The sequence below is a fragment of the Ictalurus punctatus genome, chromosome 14, assembly GCF_001660625.3.
Source record: "Ictalurus punctatus breed USDA103 chromosome 14, Coco_2.0, whole genome shotgun sequence".
Classification (NCBI taxonomy): Eukaryota; Metazoa; Chordata; class Actinopteri; order Siluriformes; family Ictaluridae; genus Ictalurus; species Ictalurus punctatus.
The window spans coordinates 19505073-19528984 of record NC_030429.2 but is presented as its reverse complement, the minus strand read 5'-3'; the positions used below and the strand labels follow the sequence as shown (position 1 = coordinate 19528984).

The window sequence follows — 23912 nt, the reverse complement described above, 5'->3', positions numbered from 1 at the left end:
ATTTATTTATTTTAAGTAAAATTAAATTAAAGTGAATACTTTCCAAACCCACTATGGCAAATAACCTGAAAATATACACTGGTTGAACTCATTTTTTTTTAGAGTTCCCATGGTAACATCCTTTCCTCTTATTCTTAGTGAATCACTTCAGTCCATTGCAGAAATGTTACAGCAGAATGGCTTCAAGTCTGTTACACACCATGTGAGAGAAAAGACATCACCTTATTATTCATGACTGTGGTATTATTAGTAAAATAGGCTAATTTAAATTTTAATCTTGGTAATAAAAACCTGTCCCAAAACACCTTTTCATCATTAATATTAAATAAGTATCATCTTACAGAAAGCTTCACTATATCAACCATTATACATTTTCTTTGTTAAATAACAGTATGTTTGCAATCTATTATTATTATTATTATTATTATTATTATTATTATTATTATTATTATTATTATTATTATATGTGGGCTGTTAATGAGTTGTTATTGTAAAATCTGTAACATATTACAAAGTGTGCATTAATCACATCCTTTGGTTTGAATTGCAGCCAGTGGTAGGGTCAGGTCCATGCTGTTATAGAAAATTAATTAACACCTACTAATCCATCCATTTTCTGCACCACTCATCCTACACAGGGTCGTGTGGCGCCTGGAGCCTATCCCAGAGATGAACTTAGGGCAGGGGGCACCCAGGACGGTGTGCCAACCCATCGCAGGGCACAATCACACACACATTTACACACTACGGACATGCTGTATCAGACTGGTAATGTCAATCAACCTACAACGTATGTCTTTGGACTGGGGGAGGAAAGCCCCAAAGCATGGAGAGAACATGCTAACTCCACACACACAGGGCAGAGGTGGGAATCGAACCCCCAACCCTGGAGGGGCGAGGCAAACATGCTAACCAATAAGTCACCATGCCCCAACCTTCTAACCATTCTGATTAAAGAACACAGTAGCATTGTGGTCTACAATGAGAGTAGGACTCCTTCAATGTTTATTAATTCTTTATAACTGTACCAATGTGAACAACTGAATGAATAACTGTGGCCTACAATGATTGGCAAACAAAAAACCAATCAAAACTAATATTTTGTTTAAAAATTATAGCCTACAGAATTAATTCACCCAAATGTACTTTATATTTAGTAGCTCGTCCTTTTATCAAATAGCTCACCGCTTCCGTCATTAGAAAGTGGTATTGGCATGGACACATCAGCTAGTCAACTAGTCAGCTTGTTTAGTTAATAGCCTACAATTATAAAGTACTGAAATGACACTTAAGATTATGAAATATTTTGTGAAATAATTTTATTTCTTATCAAAATCAGTATATTTCACTATAAAAATGTGTGAATTGTAACGCATACAGCTAATAAGTGTCAGGATAACAACAGTCTGACAATGATCTGTTTGGACTGCTCTCAAATTTCAGTGTAATTTGAATTTGAGAACTGTCCCCAAAGATAACAGTCCAATGCTGGAACAACGTTTTGCCAGACTAATGTAAAACATGCCTCCTCTAAAGCACTGTAATCAGTCATAAGGCTTAGGGTCAGTGTTCCCCATTGGGCAATGATTCTCTGTCTTCTCAGGCTGGGTTTGAGTCTAATCAGAGAATCCCAGACTAATGGTTGGAGACTTTCAGAGAACAGCCAGCTCACTTTTATGAACAATGGTATAATAATGTAATTTTACTCTTGATCATGTCACTAGAACTATGTTGAGAAAGTTTTCCGCCTGTTAACTGGTCTGAGGGCTCAGTGTGAGTAGTTTGGGGATCATAAAGGCATGTTTACTTTGATCAGAGTTACATGATGAAAGCAGTATGTTCTGACACAATATGACACATGACTTAACGTTCTTCCTTTTTCCACCATTTTTTACAACTGGATGAGAGAGTGTATTTCTACACAGCAGATCTATGTGTGCATTATTTATTCCCAGGCACTGTTGACTGCATTTTAATCATGCTGGTTTAATAGTGACAACAGACTGGGTAATTCAACTTAAATTAGAGTTAGTACAGTAGCATGTCTTACAGGATTGATCATATATCCTTTCTTACTACTAAACATAGCACCAAAATTCATGATTTCATTATAAAAACTCTACACAACAAACATACACAGGTAAAATAGGCCTCTGTAAAAGATCTTTGGATAATACATGGCCAATGGGCCCATTATTTCATTTCACCATGGTACCAAGACATAATCAGTATGCATTATTTGCACTTCAAGTATACATATAAAAAAAAAAGTTACAATTTTAAACTGTTATTATATGAATATGAAAGTGACGTTCAATTTCGACACGTTTCTTGGCACATTGTGCATCTAGTAATTGTTTTATTTCTGATACAGACCTCAGCGTTCAGTTGCCTATCAAAACAACAATAACCAATGCTTTATTAGCTGCTCACAGATTTTATACTGGTTTTACTGCTCTTTTAAATCAAAATAAACTGTGAAATTACACGTGAAGGTCCCTTGATTGGAGTACAAGCACCTACAAGACAAGACTTTGGTCTAAGTATAGTGCCAGATCAGTTTGTTTCCAAATCCCTCCTGGTTACTGCCACTGACAAACTAACATCAAAGGCAAAGTGGCAGCTGTTACATGTGGTGCAACACACTCAGTTAACATGCCAACACCACTCTTGAGCATGAAATTACATGTACCACAAGTCTCTCTTATGTAGATAATAATAATAATAATAATAATAATAATAATAATAACCTCTAGAGCTCTTCTTTTAAACCCTGCTGTAGAGGTAATTTCAGTAGTAAAAAAGCACCAGCAATTTAATACTCCTTTAGAAAGTTAATTGATTACTAACACTTAAAACACTAATGCGATTTCTGTAGCATTCAGTGTTCGCCAATGATAGTAGTCATAGCAACAAAACAATGTACATATCTACATATATCATTACAATATAAATATTATCATACATAAATAGCAGGAAAAATACAGAAACATAGAAACAAAATACATATTTTGAATAACCAACTTGGCCGGAGGTAGGGTCAGATTGTTATCCTATCACTGGTTATCACAGCCGATCTGCATCTGAAATACACATAACTAGCCATCCTGTAGTAATTACTTTACTGGTTGAAGAAAATGATATATAACCAATGTAACAATTGATTGTATACTTTTTTTTTTTCAGTTTTACAATGGCCATCACATTGTAAAGTAAAATTAGCAAATTGCAACAAGACTGGGGTAGCTTGGAAAAAATACGGAAAAATAAATATAACCCGAGATGGTTATTCGCTTTCTTGGCTATATGCATCATAACGAGAAATTTGATTTACAGTTACTTCTACCTCATAGCAGATTTACTTCACAGTTCTTTACAGTGCTTTGTGATAGGCTGTGAAACAAGGCCTTAAACTGTGGTGCAATTATAACTTTGAATGATCATTAGGATAAACTGAACACTCATGTTGGTCAATGAGAGCCTTCATTCACAAACTACTTTTTATCTATGTTCAGTTTCAGATCCAGCTATTTGCTGTTGTCAGGCTGTTCTACTCTTTTAAAATATGTTTAATGAAACAAAAAATATTACAGTTTTATAAAAATCGATCTACTACCCCTCAGTCAGTGTTGTCACACAGTAATAGAGGGGGCAGAGAATTAAAGAGGGACTTTCAGCAGTTACATTTTTTTTTTACTCCTGGCTAAGCCTTGGAGCCAAATATTTCCACAATCATCAAATAATCCCTTTTGGAAGATGTGTTGTCCAAATGATTGCTATGTTTATCAAATACATACTGTCAGTATAAAAAAAAAAAGTCAACCCTTTAGATCACATACTTCTGTGATAAATGTGAATGAAAACATTGTTCAGTTAGGATCAAATGACAAACACTTTTATGAAAGCCTTTGGCAGCTTTCCCTTGTTTTGAACTTATAGTTATACTTTAATCAGCGTATTTGCATACTGACTGACTACATTTCTGCTGTTTTCCCTGGTTAGGAATAAATACTTGTGTGGTATTATGTGAGTGTGTCCTATAACAAGACAACAGAGGTTACAATATTACAACAACCCTTCCCATGGAGGAAAGTGTCTGTTTTCCAGTACTGATATTAAATGTTCCTGCTCCAATAAGTGTCTAACCTTTAATCACAGCTTCATCAGCTTCACCATAACTTCATCAGTCAGAGTGCTGCTTCTTTTTCAAGGTTTATAGGGACTCTCGTATGGTAAATGTGACTAAAATTGGACTAAACTTAGGATCATTATGGTGCCTTCCAGACAGGACATTATTTATATTGGGACCATAAACAATGCTGGAAAATACTGCCTACTAATTTATCCTGGACTCATATGGAAAACAGGCAGGCACAATATGACACTATTGATATATGATATTGTGCATGCTATATTGTTACTTATTTTTGACACACGACCTGTTTGTAGTTCTGACACAGCACAGGCACTGTGCTTGTGAGGACTTGAAGGAGGACCTGACATTTCTCCTGCTAATTATGGAGGAAAACTTGTTCTGTGGCTCACTACAGTCAGTTATTAACCAGAGCTGCCAAAGCGCAACACAGATTGTGCAGGACATTTCCCATTAAAGAGAGACATGAGGCCTCAGTGCACCTGTAAGGCAAACCACAGTGGTCATATGCGTGTAAAATAGGTTTACATGTATAGACCAACAGTTCTTCACATGCATTCATACAGTCTAATGTATTGTGATCCTTTTCCACAAAATAAACATTCCAGCAATGCTAGAGACCCTGATGGAAATTTTCTTCTGCGCACTTGCAGACATGATTTGAATGTCTTTCACTGGACTTGGACAAGGAGGCCAGTATGAGGATGAGGCAGACACTTTCCACAGAATCCACCACAGCGCCCGTAGATTCGTGTTCCATCCTGACAGGAAGATATTCAACAAGTTACATAAAATAGCAAAAAATGATGCACATAAATCTTTTCTTAGCACGCTAAACTTGTACCTTAGTTTGCCATGGCACCAAATTGTACCTATTATCACTAAATAAAAAGGAGTCCTCTTCTTACCTCTGACCGATGGACTTTGATCGAGACGTAGTTGCCTTGAGGCACCCACTTAGTAATTTCAGCCACTTTCAGTCCTGTCCCAGTGAGATTGATGCTGAACTGACCCTGACAAATAATACGACTGTTACAAAATGATACAGTTTCACTACAGTTGGTGCAGGCTCTTCCCAGATAAGCTCTAGTGGCTGATATGGTTAACTGTGGCAGCTCAAATCCCTACCTGAGGGCATCTAGCAGCACTATAACAGTCCCCAGCACTGCCAAAGGGAAGAGGGTGGCCAAGAAGGGTTTTAGAAAACTGCACATCTGTGGCTGCGTTAAACAGTACAAGAGAATGCAACACCAGCTGGTTAAACACAACACGTGAAGAATGCCTGGCATTACAGCTAAATCCCATTACAATAAGAATGTGTCTCATAATAAAAGCTTAGAGAATGCTAGAGGCTTGATATAAAGATGATAAGGTCTGTGATATAAAGTGGATTAACAGGATGGGGTTTTTTTGCTATGAATTTCATTACAGGCTATAAAGCTGTGTGTTGTCCTTCTAAATGCATATCATCAGGTAAGCATTTACAGTACAGCGTACTTACTGATTATTCGCATGGTGCTGAGGTCCAGTCTCACTCTGTGGAACAGAGTGTAACCCACTGCAGGATAATCATTTCTGCAAGCACAGTCCTGACGTCTGCTGCCATTATGCGGGCACTCGAAGGGGTTATTCAGCCTAGAAGAAAAAAGAAAAATAAAGAGTGAAGGAATTCATTAATTCATCCATTCATTCATCCATTTACCAATTCATTCAATCACTCTGTCATTCATTCATTCATTCATTCAGTCAGTCAGTCACTTATCTGCCTATTTGTTCTTTATATTGCTTGTGGTTAGTTTCATAAGGAAGGAAAATTGAGGAAATTAGTAACAAACACCTGAATCAAACACGAAATAGAATTTCTTAAGTAAGTTAAATATGATCATGAAATCAGGAAATGTTACCTGTATCCATACACCTCTGAGTAATTGTCAGTGTGGCCACTGCGTAGGGTCACATACTCTTTTGGAAAGCTGGTCTGCATTTCTGCACAGTAAATATGGAGAACTCTCGATTTAACTCGGAGATGATGTTCACCATCTTTTCTAATGCCTTGTCTCATCTGTAGCTCCTTGCAGTTGGAGGCCAGTTCACCTAAAACATGAAAATCTTAAAACTCAACAAATGCAGCAATGAAAATGAAACCGTGACAATGAAAAGAAAACCTACACTATTGTGTGAGTGTCTGTGTTCCCACTGTACTAAAACCAGCATTTTTCTGCATTACTTTTTCATATATTGGCATTCCCATGTGGATTGAGCAACGTGCTCTTGGAATCACTGATTGGCATTGATATGTGAATGATGAACACCCAAGCCTGACTTGGCAGGAATATTTACTGCTGTAATCTCTAGCTATGTGCCAAAGCATGTGAAAGCCAGAGAATGATCCTAAAAATCCTTGGCAGCAGGCGTTCTCTCTGTTAGGGTCAGATAGGAGGTAATATTCATGATGCCTGAGTCCTGCTGATCAAAAAAGCTTACATCAGTCAGTTTTAGTAGTCATCCTTGATGATAGAGGCCTGGATATTTATTACTTCAAGGATAAATAACTAGGCTGAATATCAGAATCCCCACTCCAGTCCAGACTTTAAAGACAAAATATTTTTCCACTAAACAGTACCAAGTCTTGCTCAGTGAAGACAATTTAATATTATTATAAAGCATCTGTGTGTGTATGACCAACAGCCACAGGCAACACATAGCAGAGCCATGTGTGGACATCTGGAGCTAAGATATTTTTCAGGTGGTAGAAGTCCAAGAAAACTAAGATTTCAAACAAAATGCTACATAGTAAGACATTTAGTAGTAAATTAACAATGAGCTCTACCTATGTATGTAAAATAATACTAACAATGTCTTTGTCTGCAGGCTGCCTGAGAATGAGGTCGGCTGGATAACGAGCAGTTTTTAGAGGGGAGATGTTTATCGGTGAGACATTCGACTGTCCTGTGCATCACTCCAGCACCACATGTCTGGGAACACTAAGAAAAAACATAACAGAATAAACTATATTGACTGATCACCATGGAAAATGTGTGGCAGTGTAGGCATACTTTAACACTACAAAGATCTCTAACACACAGATAGCATGGACAGTAAGAACAGATGCATGATTAATTACACAGATACACTCACACACCTTGCTCCATGGACCAGCTTTCCAGTACACAGGCAGTAGGCATACTGGGAGCTGGCATGGTTGGGTGTTTGGTGGAGGAGGCTGTGGGCACTTAGAAGGCAAAACCTGGGTATAAGACTGAACACCAAACCCCTGCAGATTGGGAGCAGAAGGTACTGCAGTGCATGACACCATCCTCTTCTGGTAACCTGCTCCACAACTCACAGAACACTGAAACACAAACATGTTCCCATAAGTGCAAGCCTGTCTATACTGCACATCACCAACGCAATATAATAGCCAAGTCCTGAATTTCTCTATTCTGATTTTTCCTGTATGTTGCAAAGCAAGACAAATGGCACAGAAAACACTTAAGTCAATTTAAAAAAATTATCACTCTCAAACCTATGAATAACTTGTGACTGTGTGAAAATAGTCTCAATATATTATAGTACAATAGTAATATGTATATATGTCACCTGTGTCCATTTTGCAGTTACCCAAACATATTGACAGGGGGCGCTGATGCAAGGCTGATAAAGTTCAGGTCTGCTTGAGGGGTCACACAAACTCTCAGAGACAGGATTATTCACTCCATCCACACACAGGACTGTCCTATGTCTCATACCTTCTCCACATGTAGCATTACACTGGACACGCAAATGAGAGAGGGACGGAACTTCAAAATCTTAAATCAAAATGTATTATAAGAAATTATAAGACGTTTACTGGTAAATACGTATTTACTGTTCAAAATGTATCATAAAGAAATGTAATATTTATGTATTAATTAATAATTATTTTTTTTTGTCATAGTCTAGCAGTCTCATCGGCAGGCTTCCTGCTGCAGAAGCCGGTCTCAGATCAACACAATAGAGCCCAACATTCATTTGAAAAAATAGAAATAAAAAATTACTTAGCAAAGTCATGGCAGGAATGACCACAAGGAGCAGTGTTGTGCTGCACCGAAACTAAAAGCCTCCTGCACCCTTAAAAAAGTCTAGCTATAGTGTATGTAATAAGGTTTTATGGAGAACCCCAAAACATATGGTACTCATAAACCATCCAAAAGAGTGCGGTTTCAAATAACGTGTATTTCTTCAACATCTGAGTGGCAAGTGGGCAACATAATGATTATCGCATCACAGGCTATTTAGAGATATTTGTGAAGAAATATTTCAAAAGTAGGAAATCATTTAGAAAGTATCATTCATAAACAAATGCAGACTTCTTGTTGGATATTTAAGGATATGTAAACTAGTTTGCACCTGGGAGTTTTTTGCTTTAGGTCCATACCGATTTCTCAGCTCAGGACAGATAAACGGATGATGAGAAGTAGGAAAATGTTAAAGTTAGCATGAGAATGTTTCAGTGTGTGGGTGAGATTGAGATCAGTTTTGAATATTCTCAGTACCACGCTTCTTTTGCTTTACAATCTCTTTTCCTCCATATTTCCCACATACTCATGCAATCACTGTCAGCTGGAGTGTCTGAGAAAATCTCCAACAATGCCTTTGAGGGTCCCATAAAAACTTCTCTCCTTCAGACATGGTTTGCACTTTATTAATTAAATGAGTGCTCTAGCCACTCTAGACTTCCTAATGAATGATCAACAGCTTACTGACAACAGTAAAACTAAATTGCTCTCCTAGATGCTTATACTCTGTGTGAAAGGCCCGGGTTATGTGAGTTCGCTTAAGTTTAAGAGCAAATCTGAGCACATGGTACTGTGTATCGTTTTTTTTTTTTTTTTCAGATAATTCAGAAGTCTACTGGGCCACCTGAGGTGTCCAACATACTGTATACAGATGCCACATCCATAATACTGAAAACAGCTGCTAAATCATATAGTGTGGGAATCATTTAATCAACGAAAGAGGGTCTCTTTTAAGATAATGTATCGTGCCTACATGTGCAACAAGTAACAAATAATAACCCAATAACTGATTGATTTGTTGATTAGTTCAATAAAGTGACCAAATTAAAAGGGAAATCCCACAACAGTTTACGGAAGAGATCTGTTAATGGGAAAGGGGAAAACTCACCTCCTGCCACTCACTGACTGACCAGCTATAGCCATGGCACTCAGGGGACAAACACTGCTGCAAACTGCTGGGACGGAGACGAGCATCACATATGTCTTCCCCTACACGACCTTTGCCTTTCAACCTACAGTACACGTCGCGTTTCTGCACTCCAACCCCACAAGTAACTGTGCACTGTAAACACACACAAACATACACAAATTGCATTATTTCATTACGATTATATTGCCTTTGTCTTAGTCTCAGATACATATTTTTTCTTTTTCTCAGTCCCAAGAGGATAAGGTGCAAATGCATCCAGCATCTATTACATTTTATAATATTATTGATCCAAAAGCTGTACAGGGCTGTAGGTCTCAAAGTAGGATCTAAAATATGAATACCTAAAATATAGGTATAATAATAATAATAATAATAATTATTATTATTATTATTGATGTTGTTGTTGTTGTTCTTGTTGTTGCTGTCGTTATTATTATTATTATTATTATTATTATTATTATTATTATTATTATTTATTATTAATCATTATTATTATTATTAATAATATTTATTATTTAGTTATTATAATTATAACTTCAATTATAGCTCTTGTCAATAATGTAAAATGAAATGTCAACATGAAAGTTACTGAATTTTTAATAAACCTGGGAAAAGTACCCGATACAATCATAAAACATTTTTAAATTGATCATGGTCTAACTGATTTGGGTTCTGAGTGAAAATAATATCATCTTTATTAATTAAAGATTTAATTTTGAAAGCCATGTCCAGTATCATCTCTGCTTTTATGTCATGCGAGCACTAATTGCTCTAAACTGGTGTTGTTTTGTCTCCAGCACCTGCTTCATACATAGTTATTATGTCTCAACATAATAACATTTCTGTTTAAATTCATTTATATCGTCTGTGAGAGACACAAAGTTACGTCAAACCAGATCTTATCAAGATGAACTGTTTGAAGTTCCATTGTTATGGGCATAAAGTCTGCTCCTGCCTAAAACATGTGGCAAGGATCAAAGCAAAGGAAAGGTAAGCTAACTGAGCTTTGTGCTTTCTTCCTTCCTTTGCTTATCTTGTTCAGTGTGCATTGATATGTGGTCTCTGTCACAATTTACTTTGTAGTTAAATCAGGATTTGGCTTGGATACAAAACAAATGATGTGGGCTGAAATTTTACATAAGCCTGGTATCTGATCAGAAGATGAGGATTAGGAAACAATATATACAGTAATATGGAGATGGCTATAACACAGGGCTCAGCAACAGAATAAAAATAATATCATTACTTTCACACAGACCGTTTGTAGGCCCAATATAATAAAATAGGAGGTTAAAAACTTGTTGAAAGACATTGCTGGTTTCAGTCTAATTCTGGAATTCTAACTGGGTATTATTATTTAAATTTATTATATTTATGAGCTATATTTCACTTAGTGTTTTGATGTGAAATGTAAAATCAGTTACTGCTTTTTTTTGTGTGTGTGTTTAATTGCTCAACTACAAAATTAGGTAGCTAGTCAGAATCCAATCTGTAGTCTGGATTAGCTAGCTAAACATTTTTTTTATTATTATTCTCATGAGTGCAGTACAACAAAAAACAATGCAAACATTAACATAATGAGATTTGATGTCAAGAAAATGTTTCATTTAACTTGTTTCTTCATCTATGAACTGAACCCATGTAACACTGTACAACATCAAGAGAATCAGACCCTATCTTACCGAACAGGCTACACAGATACTAGTCCAGGCTCTTGTCATATCAAAACTGGACTACTGCAACGCACTACTCTCGGGCCTCCCAGCCAGCTCCATCAAACCCCTTCAGATGATTCAGAATGCTGCAGCGCGCCTCGTTTTCAACCAGCCCAAGAGAACCCATGTCACACCCCTCTTCATCTCCCTCCACTGGCTTCCTGTAGCCGCCCGTATCAAATTCAAGGACTGGATGCTCACGTACAAGACCTTGTCTGAAACAGCACCTCCCTACTTCAACACTCTCCTGAAGGCTTATGTTCTCTCACGCAATCTGCGATCGATTAATGACCGACGCTTAGTAGTGCCAACTCAGCGTGGCTCAAGGTCCCTTTCCAGAACCTTCACACTAACTGTCCCTCAGTGGTGGAATGAACTTCCAACCTCAATCCGGACCACAGAATCTCTCACCATCTTCAAAAAAACAGCTAAAGACCCACCTCTTCCGTGAACACGTAACTAACCCATAAAAATTTTTAAAAATAAAAATAAATTACACCTCTCCTCTGCACACATTGCTTCTTCTAGAACTCAATTAAAGATCTTGTATACTAACACTATTTTTATAGTTCTCTGCATGATATATCGCTTTTTAAAATGGCATATTGAAAGAAATTATACTAGACGTGATGTTAATCCATGAACATGTGGGAGTTTGAAGGTAAGGCACAAATATGGAACAAAAAAATAATGCTATTAACTAGTAATAGAGATTTCAAATCTATGTTCCTGTTCCAGAACAGTTGGAGATGATTACGTTCTGGTTGCATTATTATTCCTAGCAAAATACCATTCGTTTCTGGTTTTTGTTTTCACTCCTCAAAACAGTTCGAAGCCCTGATAGTAATATTAATGTTCTTTGAATCACAGTCCTTGTTTTTTTTATTATTTTTTTTTAATCTTTCTCTTTGAATGTTTAGCTGTCTTTACTCACAAGATTAAATATAATGACCTTATCTTCTAGATGTCTGTACAATATATGGCTCAAGAAATTTACAAGCTTTAGATATGTTTGCCTTTAATCAGAAGATGATGAGCAGACAATTATTTCCATCTTCAAATGTCATGGTGCATTATTAGCTTCAGAGAGACATTTTCCAAGTCCCCCAACTTCCCAACATAACACCATATGGATATACACCCATACTAAAAGAAAATCCCTGGAGAGGTTGGAAGAAAAGGCATTATGCAGCAGTCTAAGCAGTCCTCTGCTTATTCCCAGGAATCATGGATTGAGGGATTACAAAAAAGCCTAAATAGTGGGCACAGGTTTCTAAAGTTGTCAGTCACAGGCATGAAGACCACGTCTTTATGCTCTAGTTGTGGATTTCATGGTTTAAGGTGGTATGTGCAGACGGCTGATTGCTTCCAGACCACAGTGGAATTGACAGAGGAATGGTCTCTTCTCTCAGGGGAAGTAAGGGCTAGCACCAATGGACCTGGGAGGCCGGCTCTGAACCTGTCTCAGCACCACCAATGAGATGTCATGCTTATTCTTCAAGGGTGTGTGGTACTGTGAGCTTAAGTTAAGTGCTCCACACTCGAACCTGATTCTGTAACTAGTTCCAGACAAGACTTTCTCTGTTTATATCTGGCCTCAGGTTGAACTCGCAGAACAGGGGGAAATGAGCCCCTGGGATGCCACTTGTTTTACTCACGTACACACACCATTTCTTTTCAGACTATCCCATGATGTATTGTGTGAGAGAGTTTCAAGTAGTTTAAATTTTGGATCGTCTTTGTTTGTGGCTCGCCAGCTGTGTATATGCGTGTGTGTGTGTGTGTGTGTGTGTGTGTGTGTGTGTGTGTCCTGCCTTGATGTGACAGTATGCTCTGAAAGTATGTCACTCCTTATGGACTGCAAGATGCAAGCAGACATTTTCAGTGTGTGGTCGGCTCCAACAGGACTATAAACTTTTCCTTTCCTCCCTTCCACACACTTACAGAGCCCTCTTTGTCCAAGTATAAACATGCGTATAGATCCCCTGCTTAGATTTTGGGACTGCAATCATAGAGCTTGGGGAAATATTTTTGCTAACATTAATATTTTACAATTTGATTACTCTCCATCCTGTGCCACAAGACCTGTACTATCTTAGAAATAGTAACAATCGAGTCCATGCTATATCCAACCCTGATTTGAAACACATGGAGTTCTAACTGATCAGGGCCTAGCAGCATGGACTTAGGTCACATAGATATTAAGCAGCAAAACAAACTTTTAAAAGTAATTTTCTCAAAGGACGGGATCCTGGCAGATAAAGGGAACATCTGATGTCTGTTCCAAAAAGCATTTTATGCATTCATTCAACTGGCTGTGAGTCATGAATACACTCTTAATGGGACACCAGTTCATCGGAGGGCACTATGTACACACACACATTCACATGCTCATTCACATCTAATTACAATTGAGCAGTGCCAATCCACCTTTCGACATGTTTTTGAGAAGTTGGAGGAAACATGAGAACCTAGAGGAAGCCAAAGTTGACATATGGAGAACTTGTTAAACACAAAGACTGTAACCTGAGCTCAGGATTGAACTGGGGACCCTGGAACTCTGAGGTAGCAATGCTACCCGCTGCTTCCTGAAACATGTATTCACTAAAATACACATCCCAATAGCCCTGCATATATTTTTAAGCAGACACCTCATGTTCTCATTCATGGCAAACATAGACACTGTCCCACTGACTTTATTGTATAATGTGTACCTACTGTATGTGTGTTTTCTGTTTTGTATATCTTATTTATATAATTAAGGGGGGTGGGGCTGGAGGATAATCCTACATCACCTTTAGACACATTTCCATTGTTTCAGAGTTGCAACTTGTTTTGTTTTTCTGTAGTAAAAAAGCACATAATTCAATATGGTAACCTTTTATTACTGTATCTTGCTCCAGCACTACAGTCAAATGGTAAACTGGGATTGTTGTAATGCATACCGCTTGCCACTTGTTGGTTTTCCAGCTGGGACATGGTCCTGCCCGGCAAAGCTTGCTTGCCTTGGGTCGGGGAAGATGTGCACAGTGCTCTTCTGCTGTTTCAGTTTGGTTGTGGTGAACACAAACCAGTTCCCTCTGTATGGTCCCCTTCCCACAAGTCACAGAACACTGTAGAAGATGACACATATATGAACATCGGATTCAGCATTACATATAAAGACCAGCACACAATCTGAAAACACATTTAAATGAAAGGATGCACTTTCAAACAAATTCAAATGCTTAGCCTAAGCCTAACTGTTCTAGGCTGTCTACGTCACTTATCCTCAACAACCAGTTCCCATCATCTACTATATGTACAGTGTACAAAGGTTTTAAAGTCATATGAATGTGTTTGCCCATGGGAGAGACAAGGTGAGAGTGAGGCCAAGGTGAGAGAGAAAAACCTCAGTACACACCATCATCTGGTTTCTTAGAGGAAAAAAAAAAACATAATGAAGCATTGACGGGACCTCAAGGAGAGTAATTTTTGTGAGAATGTAAATGAAAATCCTCTTTCTATTCTATGTTTATTAGTATGGATGGTAATTACAGAGCAGTTAAATCTGTTTATCTATGCGAAAAATGTATCTATACACAAGAAGAGAATCACCCTATACTTATCCACTTAGTATATTTAGAAACTTAGAAAATGATACTAAATCAATCTCAAATGTATAATACCAGGTTTTTAAAAAATAAGAACAATGTTTTCATCTCCCACAGCATGCCAGTGTCATACTACCATGGTAAAAAAACATCGTGAGATACATAGGATACAAATGAATTAGAAGTTAAAAAACAATTTTGTGAACAAGCTGGTGCAACACTAAAAGACTTTCAGACACAACAGTACCCATTAAACCTTAAAAAAAAGCATACAGCCTGTTTTACTATCTCTCTCTCTCTCTCTCTCTCTCTCTCTCTCTCTTTCTCTCTCTCTCTCTCTCTCACACACACACACACCTCCATCACAAACATGGCAATTACACAGGCATGTTAAACACAGGGCTTAAGTTTACTGAGACGACATCAAAGTGTACTGTGTGATGTGACTGATCCTGAACATGCAGGCAGAAGCCTCCTGCTCACTCCTAACATGATTCTGCTCCGTTACTCAATGCACTGCAGACACAAAAAACAAGAATAAGAAGGGTGTGGACAGAAGGTGTAAGCCCCTCCTCAGGGCTGTAACAGAGTGAAAGAGGAGAAGAGAAAATGAACGAGAGGGAGGAGAGGTGAAATTCACCGCCATACGGAGCTGGGAAACAGACTTATGACAGAGAGTGGACGGGTGTGAGGCAGCGGGCTCTCCTTCTGCATTCATCAAGCTCATCAGTCATACATCAGTTACGCAGAGATGGAAGCAAAGAGATCTGACATATGCTGCTAATGTGATTGGTCGATTCACAAGGAAGAAGAAAGTGAGAGAGGGAATCTCCATGGTTTACCTTTACAGTAAGTGAGATTTAAATATAGACAAAAAATGATTATTAATGTTTACAATTATTATACAATATCAACAAACTTCCAACAAAAATTTGGTAAAATTTGATTGATGCTAGAAAGATAAACAATTAGAGTTACGGTAACTGCTCCTATAAATTTTATATGATCGTAAGTGAAGATATGGACTATATGTTCTGTATTGTTGTATAGTAGTAGACATTTGCAAGTGTATTTATTAATAGAAAACCATTGTTTAACAGAGACCATTGTCAGAATCAAACTAGTGTGTCCTTAGAGGTCCATTAGCAGCTACAGAAGCCAAAAACAACCAAATCTTCATGAATTTCATCTAAGAATACGCATCTCACGGAATTAACAGGTATTGTTTTATGAGAATATTGAACTGGAGAGAACTGGCTTGCTATAAAGTCCAAGCTAGAGTTCGAGTAAGAAAAAAAAACAAAATTGTGCAAACTATAATTGTTGTGGAGGGAAATGGCTTCCTTTTATAAAATAGAATTATTTAAAATAATGATTTTGTCACTGTAAGTATTAAAAGATATCATGAAGTGTAGAGAGAAAGACTATAAGTGCAAGCAGATTTTGGCGACTTTGTCTTGGATCGCTATCAGAATATGAGCTGCTTTGAAGAACTGAACCCAATAGTCTGTTAGACTGAGAATGGCGTCTGCAGTCGCTTGCGTGTTACGCAAAGTCATCTACGCTTTAATGATAATTAATTTCTGCTGTTGATCTGAAATTTTCTGCCATAGTTTAATCTGGACAGAAACCCTAGAAAGAACACAGATGAAGATCTTGAATTAATGTGTTTCAGGGCTGAATACCATTCACTTTGCACAAAGCAAAAAAATAGCAAATATCTGCCAAAGGCAAGCATGTGGAAAGCAGAAACCCGTAAAGAGTACAACAATTTGTTTACACAGCCCATCATTGTAATACTATCCAGATATCAATGTGTAAATAAAACACACTCCTAATATGGTTACTTCATGCTAATCTGATTTTTTTTAAAAATAGAGCAGGTGTTCTTCATGATCCTGGAGTAAACTGAACCCACAAAAGTGACTGTCTACGCTACTTATAGAAACTGCATATATGAATCTTCATTAAGACATAAGAGTTGGGAGGTATAAATGGCCAATCAGAGATGTTTTCTCAAGTTCATACCCGCTCTAAACTAGAAAGTGCAGGTTGATTTTTTTAGATAGCTACAGCTTTTGGATATTATTTTACTACTAGCTAGGAAGCTGTTTTATCTTATTTCAGTTTTTCATAACATAGGTTTTTTTTTAAATGAAATTAATAATTTCATGAAAACAACAGTCATACTTGGCTATGCTAAATTGGTGTGAACAAGTGTATAATTGTGTGTGTGTGTGTGTGTGATGCGCTGCAATGGACTGGCATCCCACCTCACGCCCAGTGTTCCTGGGATAGGCTTCAGATTCACCGCAGCCCAGACCTGGTTACTGGAAGTGAGTTAATAATCATACTCAGTGAGATGGGTGAAATGTAAAAACAAGTTTCTAGCAATGATACAGCTAGCCAGTGTCTCAGTCTAAGTTTCAGATTTGTTTTAGCAGTAGCGTCTTTATCTACTGCTAATATACCAAACATTCAATCTTCACTTCAATCAAGCATTAAACTATAGGTAACTAACAGTGGTCTTATAGTGGCTTCTGTACTATTCACTAATTCATAAGTTAGACATGTTGAGATTCCACAAATGAACACATACATTTTGTGTTTCATTTCTAAATATATTCTAAACGCATTTCTTAACTGTAAAACTACTAGTATAGTATATATTTATTTTCATATCATTTCAATCTTATTCCACTTGATGTAGCTACAATGAAAACTGGATTTAATTTTCTATCATCGGTGAAGCAATTTATATCCAGACACTGCTGTGCGAACCAATCGTGACGCCACCTCTAACTCTGCAATATCACAACCAATAGGTAACAAAACTCAAATGACAACAGCCAATAGTGTGCTGTTGTGCTCACACTTTCAACACTACCCAATTCCCAAAAATGTATAATAATAAAGTATAATAATTTATACTAATTCCATGACTGCATGTTTGCCTATATGGATGCACCATCCCTGAACAAATTGTGCTTCTGTATCAATTGTTTTTTCCTTTGCAGGAGAGACAAAACACTAAATTACGAGCCGTCAACATGGCATCCGCTGGTAAGAAGCAAGCAGTTTTGGAATGGAGTCTTAGTTACAGCCGTATAAATCACACAACTCATGAATGGCCACTAATTGTGTGGGTAGAATTATTTTCAAAATGCCTCAAATGTGATAAAGTTTCTGAAATTTTCTGAATTTCAAATGCATGTGTGCAAATATTTTTAACGCTTCCCAAATTAGAGCCAGACAGTTGAGGCAAATCTGGAAAATGTGTATATATTTTATGTGTAATTCAAAATATAACTGACAAAAGTAAGTCCTTTCATGAAACAAGTGAAAAGGCAATCTGGAACTAGTTTACAAACGATGCCATACTATATGTCCACACACATCTTCTATTTCAAGAGAACTAAGACTACCAGATAAACTAAACATCGACGCTGACTGTCATCTATGATAGTCAATGACATCCTGCAAAGATAAACACTGTTGGCGCAAGTGAAGTTCTAAGAGGTAACATTTTCAGTGCTCAAATACTCAATTCAAACACCTTCCAAACTTATAGGGTCCATAATAACGCATTGGGACACACTGCTACCTGAAAGATGCTTAGTTTGTAATTTGATGATTGAGACAGAAGACTTAAAAGGTAAGTCTGTGTAATCTGGTTCATGATCCCTCTTTTATACTTCTGAAGGATTTACAGAGTAATACATAGAACTGGCTGTGATATACATGACAAATAAAGCAAGACACACTGCTACAACACTTGAATAAGGCATGAATCACCACACTTTACCATACCCAGGGAAATCCCTATTGATCCCTATTTTTCCTAGAGGCCATGACATTGGTGTCTAGAGCATGATTCCAGGATGTGTTACAATACTGTATTCATCTACCCTCATCAACATGAAGGGTGCCATTTCTCTTGGGGTAATCCTTATCGTTGTCTTAATCAGTCCGTACAGGATTTCACAAAGTTTTTTTTTTGTGATTGCTGCGGCCAAAAATGCTTGAATGTGCTGTGGCATTTTGTGAGCTTTTTTGTGCATTTTTTTGTTGCTGAAAACTACCTGAATTGGTAAAATTGCAATAGCACAAAATTGTTTTGCACGGTCTTTCGCAGTGATGTTTGTTGGTAAATGAGACCTTTTAGCTGTACTCAAGTTCGACGCAGAGGAATCGAAGAGGGCTTTGGCTGAGATTTGTGATGATGTCACATGATGCATCTTGGCCCAAATCTGCAGAAAATCAGCATAAATTTTGAAAAATTTCAAGCTCCTCCGAATATTGCGCAGTTTGCTTGACGTTGTGTCAACTTCTGAGAATGCAAAAGCGCAAAATCCTGGGGGGACCGCTTAATGATCGTTTCAATGCTAGAGAACAAAGATTGCTAGATCCACCCTTGGGGTCACAGGGGGATGAAAGCATGAGGCATTAAAAAAAGGTTAGATAAATATTTTGAGTGAAGCTGATTATAAATATAAACGAGAACAGACACTTAATACTAAGGCAGTATTAAGACGCTTAATACCCCACCCCCGCAATTTTCTCCTTAAGTTGGTCTTGGCCAATTCCCACCCACCAGCCCAATTCCCACCCTCCCCTATCATATGACAGCTACCAGCTGGGGAGGATTAAATGCTACTTCCTTCAAGAAATAAGACATCATTTCAAACTGCTGCTCATGCTGCTTCATGGGGCAGTGTAATATACGCGCAGAAAATAGCTTTCTTTTTTTGTACCCAGAGAGTATGGCCAATTTTGCTCTCTGTTGCATCGTTAGGATTTGACCTTGCAATCTCCGAATGATAGGGAGAATCTGTTGTATTTGTTTTTTGCTATGTTCAAATTGGGATTTATCTAGCCAACTATTTATTCTATGAATGTCAGCTAACTTTGTTGTCCTAGCTAGTTAGCATTCTAGCTAGTTAGTTAACCGACACCATTCTGTAACATTACTTGGTTGAAAGGGATCTAAATGCATGAATCTCCAACACAATTGATTCGAGTACATGCCCAGTGCCAAGGACAAGTGCATTCAAAGCACATACTCCTCTCCCTGCTACACCCTCCTTGCCTCATGCTGCTTGTGGCCACTGATGATGCACTTTTCCAAGTCAGGAGAAGAAGCTGACAAGAGAGTGCTAAAACATTGTAACACAAGGCTGATCAACATATACTACCCTGTAATAATTCTATTATTAAGCTGCTTGGTGATTAAAGAATACTTGAGGTAACTGGTTCCTCAGACAACTGATAGCATCAATCATACAGCACAAGGTACACAGATGTTTTTGTTCTGGTCCGAGTCTTGCTGAAGTCTGACACCTGCTCCACATGTGTCTCATTAACACATTCCTCCAAGCTGAGATTCTCTGTTTATTCTGTTTCATATATGAACACATGACATGGGGATGCTATTCATCTTCCCTTCATTACGATGCTGCATTTACTTAACCTCACTGGTCTTTGGCTATATGTTATGGTTTAGATGTGACGTGAGCTATGCTGGAGTTCTAAAAGAGGTGAGTAGTCCATGGGTTTGCAGGTTGGATATAAAAGAAACACAATTTATTACATACGAGTCTTTAATTAAATTAATAACATACTGGGTTTGTGTACATATACGTGTATTTATATAAAGAAACAGGCAAAAATAGGTCAACTGTTACATCTCACATTCAAACTATAATTTTGAGTTGGTGGTAATGATTTTCTGATTAAAAAAAATATTGACTTGACAATGTCATTGACTTTTTAAATGTGATTCATGTGTTCTTACTAATGTTTAAGTTAGTTGATGGACTACAGTGAAGACTAAATGACTTTTTTTTTTTCATGCACTGATGCAGGTTTGGATATATGTGAAGAACTGTCTCAGACATAGACATGCTGGTATTTCCTCTCCATCTGTGCACCAGCAGTAGTCACTTCACACACAGTTCAAGTAGAAACAGGCCAGGCAGGTAATTGTGGCGCAGAACAGATAATGGGAAGAAGCCGGTACAATAATTCCTTCCTCACAACTAAGGATGCTACTATTAGAATTTTGAACCTTAGCAAAGCTCTCAGATCTGAGATCTAGACAAGAAAAGACAACAATGTCTCCAAAACTTGTTTTTAGATCAATAGGTATCAGTAGTTTTTTTTTTTTTTTTTTTTTATACCACAGGCCTTTTGAATTCTCAATCCTGATTGGTCAGAAGGGGATGATTAATTTTCTAGTACTGCCAGCTGCAAGGCAAATTGCAAGCTTATATTAATGTATTTGTTCTAATACATTACACGGGACTTGTGTGTCAGATACATAAACATTTTTTTAAAAAGTGAAATCACTGATGTGGTGAAGCTTTCTGTAAGGGCATGTTTATCTCACATAGTCTCCAGTATCAAGCTTCTCCCAAAAGTTTTCCACCAAGAGAAAGTCTTGTTTTGTTTTTGTTTTGGTTTTCCTGTAAAATTATATGCTCTTTTTTTTGTCTTATTAACTTCAAGCAAAGTAAAAAGAGAGGCTGGTAAGGGAATGACTGTTAACAGCTGCTATAGTGTAAGTGATAAGAGGAATTAACTTGCGACATTAAACTTGACTATAATAAATAAAACAATCATTAGATATGTTGTATAAGAGGAATAAAACGCTGTCAGAGATGCTTTTATAGTTAAAGAATCTACTTTTGGGTAGTAATACTAACGCTTGTGTTTTATTCCTTACATAGTTGATCAATAAGTGGAAGCATATAGACCCAATGGCAAAATGTTTGGTTGTTTGAACACACAGGATAAACCAGGCAAAGCCTATTCTAAATATTTCCAGATTACAGTCTCTTTCTACTTGTATTCTAACACAATGAGAAGGAAAATTTACTTTCATGTCTGTTACTGGTCCAACTGATCAATTGTGTTTCACAGCTCATCGGAAATTAACATTTGGAGTTGTAGGTTCTGGGGTGAATTTAAGAATGTAATCTGTATTATTTTCTTTTGTACTTTATTTTGCAAATGCATTGAGATTATTTAAGTAAACGTAGAGTGTGATTTGTGTTGTGCTATAACACTCTTGGTTGTTTAAGTGAATTTCTTACATCAATATGTAGAGAATTAGTACAATTTAATCTTCATATGACTTACAAAGAAATAAAGATTGGTGAGTAACTTTGTGATTTTTCACAACATACTTTTTTTTCACAAGAAATATGTTTTATGTTGTCAAGTATAATTTGTAGTCTTTTGACCTAATGATAAACTACTGTGTGCCACAATAGTAATGCCAGTAAATTTAAAGGTCTGAAGCTGAAAGACTATAATCATGTGCTTATTGCAGACTGTTTGCCATACAAGGAAAAATGGAAAACAAAAGCTACAATCTGTCCTGTGCTGACATGACACATCTATATGCTTGGGATGAAGCTCAACACAACATACTGCAGATTTTCAGCCATTGCATGATGTTTGGAAACATGTATTAGTATTTGTAGTTTTATACCTTTACTTCATTTTTAAAAAAAATTTTATAAAAAAAAAAAAAAACTATGCTTTGTAAGTTTTATGTTTTTCTGTAGGTTTTATTGGGATAAGACTACAGTGTTTGGCTCGAGCCATGTTTTTCTATTTTATTTTATTTTTATCTGACTTACAAAACAGACATCAATCAACTTCTGAATGATCTGCGTCCAAGGTAAGTCTTAAGTATGTTAAAAGGGCAATCGCTCTCGAAATTAAATCCTAACAAGGCCATTAAAAGTGAATTTTTTTTTTTTTTTAAATATAAATGACTACATATAATGAGCCATATAATGAGTCTATGAACTGCACTTGTATAAACATGCTACTGATTTAGGAAAACAGTTCCACTAATAATTCCCCTCACCGAAAAGTAAAGACTATTGCTCTGAACTCTGAAAATTATTGCAATAAAGTTGACGTTTTCTCCTCTCCATGATGGGCCATAAACCTCTAATAAACATGACCCATTTTAAAGTATATGACTGAATTCTGGATTTATTTTCGTAATGAGGTAATTATGGAGTTCTGGTCAAATTGGCTTTTTTTCTGTCTATAATATACTTTGACACCTCAACTTTAAGGAGCCATAAATATATTTCACCAAAAGAACGTTCAATTTGAATCTTCTTTCAAACCCACACTGAATAAGGAGCTTAAAGATGTTTAAAACCTTGCTAGATAAGGTGAGTTCCACACACAGTGAATGTCACACTTTGATCAGGTTGGTGGATAGATACATGCCATAGTGACATTTACATTTACAGTATTTGGCAGACACCCTTATCCACAGTGACTTACATTTATCCCATTTATGCACCAAGCCTTGCTCAAGTGCCCAGCTGTGGCAGCGCTAGGGTTTGAACTCATGACCTTCCTATCAGTAGTTCAACATCTTAACCACTTGAGGCACTTGATAGATATGGAAGCCTAATTCATATTCAGTTTGTAATCAGATGCCAACTCTATAACTATGTGGTTGAGACACATATTTCAGTTCAAGAAAACTTGTAGTTTTCACAACCATATATAGTAGAAGATGGTCAAAAAATTTGCCCATTTGAAGTGTTTTCCCAGACCACCACACATCACAAAGATCTGAATGAATTACTTTCACTGCTTTGATTTAACATGAGGTGTGATACAATTCACTGTATCAAACAGATTATTTTGAAGACTTTTCTAATCTTTATAATTGCTTTCTCTGATAAACAAATCCAATAAATTTTATTTACATTTAATCTAGTCTGGTGTTTTGACAAACCAAAGACTTCTATTATCTTCCATCACTACAGGACTACAGAACTAACACACATCCAACATATGTGAGGACAACATTTAAAGAATGGACATACATGTATCACATGTATGTGATTATTTATATGCTCATAATATCTATTAGGCTTAACATGACTGAGCTGCCCTAGAAACATTATACTTGTACACAGTTATGTGCTGGAATTCAATGGCTAATAGGATGTACAGCCAAGTCTTGCTTTTCTAGAGTTCCACTTTGAACATTTTTCAATATTAGTCATTGCCAACAATGATTAATAGTAATTATAATTCTAACTGTAAAGTATTCTAGTGAAAGCAATATGTGCTAAGTCTCTGGCCAAATGCAATACTGAAGATCCAATTACCCTAATGACAACCAAATGCCCCAACCAACGCCAAAAAATATATATTTGGAGATTATCCTCAAAGTCCATAAAGTAAATGAATAAAAAA

At 36.9% G+C, this 23912-nt stretch overlaps 1 protein-coding gene and 1 long non-coding RNA gene across 5 annotated transcripts in view; one reads left to right on the top strand and one right to left on the bottom strand.

Annotated features, from left to right (window-relative positions):
- Positions 1 to 1030: 1030 nt before the first annotated feature.
- Positions 1031 to 23912, bottom strand: part of LOC108275288 (A disintegrin and metalloproteinase with thrombospondin motifs 20) — a 102061-nt gene continuing 79179 nt past the window's right edge. Inside the window, exons 30-39 of one of the 4 annotated variants that reach the window (XM_017486009.3) lie at positions 14022 to 14189; positions 9320 to 9493; positions 7754 to 7924; positions 7296 to 7505; positions 7008 to 7137; positions 6058 to 6247; positions 5655 to 5788; positions 5282 to 5373; positions 5062 to 5166; positions 1031 to 4914 (exon numbers count right to left, since the gene is read on the bottom strand). In XM_017486009.3, coding sequence (XP_017341498.1) covers positions 4825 to 4914; positions 5062 to 5166; positions 5282 to 5373; positions 5655 to 5788; positions 6058 to 6247; positions 7008 to 7137; positions 7296 to 7505; positions 7754 to 7924; positions 9320 to 9493; positions 14022 to 14189 — 1464 coding nt within the window. In that variant the 3' untranslated portion in view covers positions 1031 to 4824. The remainder of the gene's footprint in view (positions 4915 to 5061; positions 5167 to 5281; positions 5374 to 5654; positions 5789 to 6057; positions 6248 to 7007; positions 7138 to 7295; positions 7506 to 7753; positions 7925 to 9319; positions 9494 to 14021; positions 14190 to 23912) is intronic. The other 3 variants (XM_047159731.2, XM_017486011.3, XM_047159732.2) reach the window with 3 other exon arrangements.
- LOC108275289 (uncharacterized) lies at positions 15109 to 23580 on the top strand. The gene is made up of 3 exons (XR_001814666.3): positions 15109 to 15518; positions 15770 to 17494; positions 17687 to 23580. It is a non-coding gene; the product is annotated as an uncharacterized LOC108275289 (long non-coding RNA).